This window comes from Castor canadensis, chromosome 3, assembly GCF_047511655.1.
Source record: "Castor canadensis chromosome 3, mCasCan1.hap1v2, whole genome shotgun sequence".
In the NCBI taxonomy this organism is placed as follows: domain Eukaryota; kingdom Metazoa; phylum Chordata; class Mammalia; order Rodentia; family Castoridae; genus Castor; species Castor canadensis.
The window spans coordinates 5,995,973-6,003,399 of record NC_133388.1 but is presented as its reverse complement, the minus strand read 5'-3'; the positions used below and the strand labels follow the sequence as shown (position 1 = coordinate 6,003,399).

General features: G+C 60.2%; 1 protein-coding gene across 1 annotated transcript; it reads left to right on the top strand.

Moving 5' to 3' along the window:
* The first annotated feature begins 3,907 nt into the window (after positions 1–3,907).
* Positions 3,908–7,111, top strand: Zbtb42 (zinc finger and BTB domain containing 42). Its single transcript, XM_020172012.2, has 2 exons — positions 3,908–4,012; positions 4,457–7,111. Exon 2 carries the CDS (start codon positions 4,474–4,476, stop codon positions 5,743–5,745), a length of 1,272 nt encoding a protein of 423 aa, XP_020027601.1. The 5' UTR covers positions 3,908–4,012; positions 4,457–4,473; the 3' UTR covers positions 5,746–7,111.
* The last annotated feature ends 316 nt before the right edge of the window (positions 7,112–7,427 follow it).

Below are 7,427 nucleotides of genomic sequence, written 5' to 3'. Positions count from 1 at the left end.
CCGCCTCCGCCGCCCCGGGCGCCCCCAGCGCGGCCCGCGGCCAAGGCGGAGGCGCCCCGAGAGCGGGTGGCGGGCAGGCGCGGCCCTTGGGTGGCCCCGGGCCAGGGCCTGGCCGCTAACGGAGCCCCGTCGGCCAGCCTGCCCTCGGGCCACGTCCTCTCTGGCCTCAGTTTCCCCGTTCGTAAAAGAAGCAAGCACTTCTCAGCCTTGCTCTGCCACTATCCTGTTAGAAGTGGTCCGAGGACCCGCTGAGTGGGATGAGGGGTAGGTTAGCTTGACTTCCAAAGGTGCTTCATGTGTGCTGCTCCCCAACCTAGAGGCACGGAGGGAGCTGCCACCAGTACCCTAAAATGACCCAAAGGAAGACTATGGAGCGCTCGGCTCATTATTTATCCCAGGGCGGGCAGTCACAAAAGCAGATGGAGAACTTCGCAGGTGACTGAGGGAGAAGGGGACATGCCTGGCCTGATTCCCATCTGAGCTGAGTTTGGACACCCAGATGAGGAACTGTGTGCATTGGGGACAGAGTCAAGGGTAGGGCTAAAGCAGCCCTGGACCCTGCTCCTGGAGTCACATGGGCCCCGCGCCCAGGCACTGGGGCTCCATATTGGAGAATGGATGCAGTCACAGGACCATGGGGGCTGCCCCCACCCTGCAGTCCAGTTCCAGCCCCTCCCGCCAGCCCCCGGGCGCGAAGTGGTAATAACCCTCTTGTGAAAGGAGGACTCTGAGTTTCCTTCCAGGGCTTGGTATTTTCTTGGGGAGGGGGGGGTTCATTTTGTTTTTCATCCAAAGGTTAGAGTTCACCTGAGGGTAGATAGGTGTAAACAGAGCCAGGTTCAGCCCAGCCTAGCACTCAGGATGAATTGAAGTCTGCAGCTAAAACTGGCTGACTAGGAGAAGAACATTCCCCAGAGAAGGACTGTCCCCCCGGACCAAGGGCACTCACTCCTCAGGCTGGTGACTCCAGTTGCTCCCTCCCCCCCCACCCCAGCACAACTGCCCCAGCTCCAACTGCCTAACCACAGGCAGGACCCTGACTCCAGGCGGCCAAGTCAGAGGCCTGGCTGGTCTATGCTGCCTGGGCTGGATGCCTGGCTGTGGATGCCTGGCAGTGTCCACAGACATCTATCCATCATTCAAACCTTCACCTTAGGTTTGGGCCCCCTGGGGCTGTTGCTGGGGCGTGGCCACTGACAGCCAGCAAGATGCCCTCTTGTGGAAGACATAGCAATTCCTGATTACACTCTGCAGGCCAGTCTCCAGGAGGCCTCCCCTTCCTGCCTCTGGGACCCCCTGATGCCCATGCCTGCACCCCTGTGTGCCCAGTCCTGCCTTCCTTCTGGCCCTCCCCTGAGCCTGGGCTCTCCCAGTGGGCAGGGCCACACCCTCTTCAGGAACATCCTCTCCCACCCCAAGACTGAATAGCAAGGAGAGGACCTAGCCCCAGGGCCTGTCCTGGCTGCTGCTGGGACTACTGAGGTGTTCCCAGCCAGATGTTTCTAACAAAAACTGCTGCCCCCGCCCCATTCCCCAAGCACTAGGGACTCCTGTCCTGTCACCTTCTGTAGCTGCTGGTGTTGGGCATGACAAGAGGGCTGGTGTCCAGGCTGTAAGGTCTGGGCAGCAGCTGCAGGGTGGAGCCTTGGGGCAGCTTCCAGGCCAGATGGTTGCCCTGAGTCTAGAGAAGCTCTGCCGCATCACCACCACCCTGACTGAGCTCTGTGACAGCCTCCTGTCATCCCTGTGTCTGAGACCACACTGGCCAGCAGGGAGGGATCCTAGGGCCAGAGGCCAGTAGGGCTCTGAGCACCAACTTTGGGCTGCCTGAACTAGCCTCTCCTCCCAGAACAGGGCAGGCAAGAGGAACTTGAACTCAGATCTTACAACCTGAGAGGAGGAGGGGATCTCTCTCCCACTGTTCCCTCTCTCTCCTCTGGCTCATCCCTAACTGGACAGACCTTCCAGGCCCCACAGGCAACTTGCTGACCTAACCAGCTCTGCATCCCACAACTTTTTTGTCTGACAGCCAGGCAGGGCAGGTAAGGGGCTGGGCTGGGGAGGCAATGCTGGCCAGCTGCTGTGGAGGATTGGATTAGGAATGGGGTGGGGGTATGGATATGACCAACCCTGGCCAAGGATTCACAGCAGCCTCGGCCCTGGCAAAGGGGGCCTGAGCCCCAGGCTGTGATGTGCTCTGAGTCCCATTTTGCAGATGAGGATTATTAAGGTTCATGGAGGCTCAGAGTTGCTCCCAGAGCTGAGAGGGGCAGAAGCAAGGCTCTGTGCTCCCAGGTAGGGATCCTCAGAGTTGGAGCAAGTAGGCATGGGGCCTTGCTGCCTCTTGAGTGTCTTAGTGACTGAGTGCAGTGTGACTCTAGGTTATAAGTTTCAGTTGCCAGATTGAGGAAATAAAAGTGCAAATGTCCAGTCAAATTTGAATTTCAGATAAACAAGGAATCACCTTTTAGTATAACACTGTGGCTTTCCTTCCCATAGACTTTAGATCCTGATTTTGGTGGGCTCTAGGGCCTCTGGCACCCACCTGATTTGCAACGGATCCCTGAGAGCTCTCCTCACGCCAGCAAGGAGTTCCCCATCCAACAACTGCATACTCTGTCCCCAAGTGTCTGAGGAGCAAGGCAGGGGAGCTCTCCGCTGAGCCTGCCTCAGACTACCTAGATATCTGTTCTCTGTAATGCAGCCCCTCCTCCAGCACCACCCCACCAGCTCAAGGCCTCCTTCATGCTCCCACCCTCCATCAGCTTTGGCTGTACCCATCCCCCACATCTTCCATCCCTGGGCTCCCTGGCATTGCAGGAAAGAAATGGAGAATGAGGCTAGCCAGGCTGGAACCCTGGCTCACCAATTTAGTGCCTGCTGTGTGCTCTTCCCCCACACACCTGCACATTACCTACCCTCCCTCACCCAAAAGGCATAAGAGCATTGACCCATGTCCAGGGTGACTGAAGCCTGCTCAGACAAGGAAGCCACTCACACTGTGACCTGGAAAAAGGCTTCCCAGACAGCAGAGGATGGGGAGTGGGGTGCTGGAGGACCCCAACTGCTGCAAAACCACTGCTCTATTTATTACTTTCTAGCTATTTCCTTAAACCCCCCCCCAAAGAACCAGGTGTCTCCTTTCACACCTTCATGCCCCTGCTTTTCCCCAGGAACATGTCTCAGGATCCCAGTGCTGACCCGCTCCATGTCTCCTGTTTGCTGCCTACCCCAGTTCGGAAGGGTTTCTGCCCTCTCCTTTGTGGCATGACATGCCCTATCCTGTGCACTGGGACACGGAGCAAGCCTGGCCTAGTCCAGGGTCTGCAAAGGGCAGAAATCCCCCGTGCTGGAGTCCAGAGTGGAGATCCTGCTTGCATCTGAAAGTGGGTCCAGCTAAGTTAACTTAAATTCAAAAGGAGGCTCCCAAGAAAAAAAGAGGGTGTTTGTTTTTTAAGATTTACCATCTCCCTCCGGCGCCCCTCGCCCATCCCAGAGCCTGTGCCTCCCCCAAGTGGTCCGCACTGTGCCCTCTGTGTTTGCCTCAGCGTCGGCCCCAGTCGAAGCCGGTGCTTCGGCACTGTCCCTTCGCAGACTGGCGCAGTCGCGACCCCGTTGGGGGGCACGGAGGCCCAGACTGTTAAGTATCGCGAGAGAGCCCTCACCCACCCCCAGCTGAGTCCCGCATCCCCTCCCACAGCAGCGTCCCGGTTAGTGGCACGCGGGACCCGCCGGGTGAGGCAGACAGGGAAGGGATGGCGAGGTGACCTCAGCGGTTCCGCCACTCCGGGAAGTCGCCTCGACCCGCCCCCTCCAGCCCCCGCCCCGAGTTTCGCTCTCTGGGGCGGGGCAAGCGGCGGGCGGTGCCGGGCCGGCCAAGTTGGAGCGCGCCCCGCCCGGCGCCGTCCGGGTTCCCGCGCCCTCCCCGCCGGGGCGCGCCTCCCGCCGCGCGGGGCTGCACCGGGAGGGCGCGCTGCGCGGACGGCGACCGGAGAGCTGCGCTGCGGCGGAGGTGAGCGCGGGGGCGGTCTCCCTGCTCCGCCCGCCCCGCCGGCCGCTCCCAGCGGCCGCGCTGCCATAAATGGGGCCGGCGGTGGCGGCGGCAGCTGGAGGCGGCGGGGTGGCGCGGGCGGGCGGCTGTGCTGCGACTTGAGGATCGGGGGACGTGGCGGGCGACGGTCCCTGAGTGAAGTTCAGGAGCGCGGACCCGGCCAGCTTAGGTTCGCGCGGCTGGGGCCTCTCCGCCGCGCCCCGAGCCCCGCCCCCGCGGCGGAGCCGCTTCTGTTTACTTTTGATCGAGTTTTTCCTGCTCCGGGCAGGTGCCCAGGGCGGCTCCGGGCAGGCGATTGCGCGCGTCACTCCCGCGCCGCTCTTTGCGCGCTGCCTGCACCCGGGAAGGGCGCGTCGGGGTGCCCGGCGGTCACGGCGCGCTGACAGGCGTCCCGTTTGTGCCCAGGTGATGACGGCAACGGCATGGAGTTCCCGGAGCACGGCGGGCGACTGCTGGGCCGTCTGAGGCAGCAGCGCGAACTGGGCTTCCTTTGCGACTGCACGGTGCTGGTGGGTGACGCGCGCTTTCCTGCCCACCGCGCGGTGCTGGCTGCGTGCAGCGTCTACTTCCATCTCTTCTACAGGGACCGGCCCGCGGGCAGCCGTGACACGGTACGACTCAACAGCGACATCGTTACGGCGCCCGCCTTCGGTCGCCTGCTGGACTTCATGTACGAGGGCCGCCTGGACCTGCGCAGCCTGCCTGTCGAGGACGTCCTGGCTGCTGCCAGCTACCTGCACATGTATGACATCGTCAAGGTCTGCAAGGGCAGGCTCAGAGAGAAGGATCAGGTTCTGGACCAGGGGACCCCCGCTCCTGGGGCAGAGCCACCTGACCAGCCACCATTCCCCTTGCCTACGTGGACCCCTGACTTCAGCCCAACCGCCCAGAAGGCCAAGCTACCCCCAGCAGGGGTCAAGACTGCTGCGCCTCTTCAAGCATGTGGGTCTCCTCCTTGGCAAGCCCCAGGAGAGTCGGATAGGGCCTTGGACCTGTCGCTGAAGCCTGGCCCAAGACAGAAGCCTGTTCACCCACCCTGTACCCTCCAGACACCCCTCTGCGGCTGGGTGCAGCAAAGAGTCCAGCCACTGGTGAAGGATGAGCAGGACTTGCTTTCTGAACAGGAAGATAGCAGCAGCACCCAGAGCCCCGGCAGCCTTCCACCTTCAGCCTGTGCTTCTGCAGCCCAGGGCCTGGCAGTGGGCTTGGAGCCACTACCCATCCATGGAGCTAGCAACCAGCAGCTTGAACTGGGTACAGAGCCAGTGGCAAGCATGGAGGAGTTGGGTACCGGCGGGCAACTCTGCATCTGCCCACTGTGCTGCAAGCTGTTCCCCAGTGCCCATGCACTGCAGCTGCATCTCAGCACCCACTTCCGAGAGCGGGATGGTGCTCGAGCTCAGTTCTCACCTGACGGCACGGTGCCCACCTGCCCACTCTGCAGCAAGACCTTCTCCTGCACTTACACACTGAAGAGGCACGAGCGGACACACTCAGGGGAGAAGCCCTACACGTGCGTGCAGTGTGGCAAGAGCTTCCAGTACTCACACAACCTGAGCCGGCATGCTGTGGTCCACACGCGGGAGAAGCCGCACGCCTGCCGCTGGTGTGATCGCCGGTTCACACAGTCTGGGGACCTGTATCGCCATGTCCGCAAGTTCCATTATGGCTTGGTCAAGTCCCTGCTGGTGTGATACATGGCTCTGAATTCCTGGGGTGGGGGAGGGGAGAGGGTAGGGCCTCTGGGGTGGAACTCTAGGATGATAAGGAAATTTGGCCAGGTGGAAGCCTCCAAGGTTGGATGGCTCCACCTGTTCACCTGAAGAATGCTGCTGCCGCTTAGAAAAACCCAGACTAGTGACTCAGGCTGCCTTCCTCTTGCTTTGCCTTCCTTCCACACTGCACTTCAGGTTGTGTCCTTCCCCAGGCTGGGCCAAACTCTCAGTGTCTCCTCTAGTCAAGTTCTGGAGGAATCTGACCCAAATGTACTGAGGACCTTGGTTCCTCAGTCTGAGGTGGCCCAGTTGTCTCTGTCCTGAGACTTCCCTGACTGCCCCTCTGGCATGTTCAGGGGTGTCCTTGTGAGCCTGGTGTCACCCTAAGAGAATGACTCACATATCAGGAAAGTTAAAGCTTGGAGGGAACAGACCACTCCTAGTGAGTGGCAGCGGGAACCCCTCTGGGAAGGCTTGGGGCACTGTGAGTACCAGCAGGGGCCATGAAGGCACAGCTGTTGTCACCGGGATCACAGCTCCGGCAGGGACCCTGAGGGTCTGCTAAGTCCAGGTGGCCCTGGAGATACTGTCAGTGGGGTGGAATGTAGGTCCTCCAGAGTGTGAGCTCCTGGTGCACCGTAACTTTGGGCAGAGAAGATGGAAATCTGGAAATGAATTCTCTTTAGGAAGAGACTGCAGGAAGTTGGCAAAGGACTGCTGGTGTGGGTGACAGGCCTGAGCACCGAGTCCAGGGCTTCTGAACATCCTGGGATGGGGCCAAGGGAGCTAGTAATGAGCCCCTGCCATGAGTGGAGCTCTGTGGGCTGCAGCCTGCTGCTGGGCCCCGGTGGGAACCCTGAGGGTCTCCCCTGCTAGGAATCTCCCTGACACTGTGGTCATTGCTACAGCACCAACCATAGGGCCAGAGGCTGCCCTAATTACCAGGCACAATGTTTGTGTGGGTGGGAGCGGCTGGTTACATGGGAAGGGGGAGGCAGGCATGTACCTGCTGGGCCAGAGTCACAGTCCCCACCTTCATCTGTAGCCTTAGGAGGCTGGTATCCCTAGAATGTGAAGGACACACCCCCTACCTTTGCAGCTGCTTCACCCACCCACTCACCAAGCAAGTCTTGCTGCCAGAACCTCTATTGTTGTGGGAAGGGGGTGAGGTAGAGCAGGGGTGGCCCCAGCCTGTGGAGGTCACCAGGTGGCAGGGCTGCCTGGACACCTGGCTTTCTGCAGATCATCAGGGCTGTTTCTGCAGATTGGAAGTGGCACTAAAGGCAGAGTTGAGCCAAGTCTAAGTTACTGTCTCTTCACCTGATAAAACTTGACATTCTATTTATTCATCTGCCTGGTCTGGAGTGAAGTGACAGTTGGTCTTCCCCATGGGTGGAAGGATCTGTAGTTCACCTCTCTAGGCTTTTGGCCCTCCTGGTGTATCTGCAGCTGGTCTGAGAGGCCAGTGCCTCTCAGTGATGCTCCAGGGTCTGTGGCCTTGGACTAGCCATAATGCAGAAAGAGTTATGGGAGGGGACTCCTGCTTCCAATTGTCCCTGGCTCCTGACTTCCACCTCTGGAAGGACTGGCAGGACTTTGTGTGATGTACGATATGCTCCAAAACCTGGGTTTTCTGTGTGTGCGTGTGTGTGTGTGTGTGT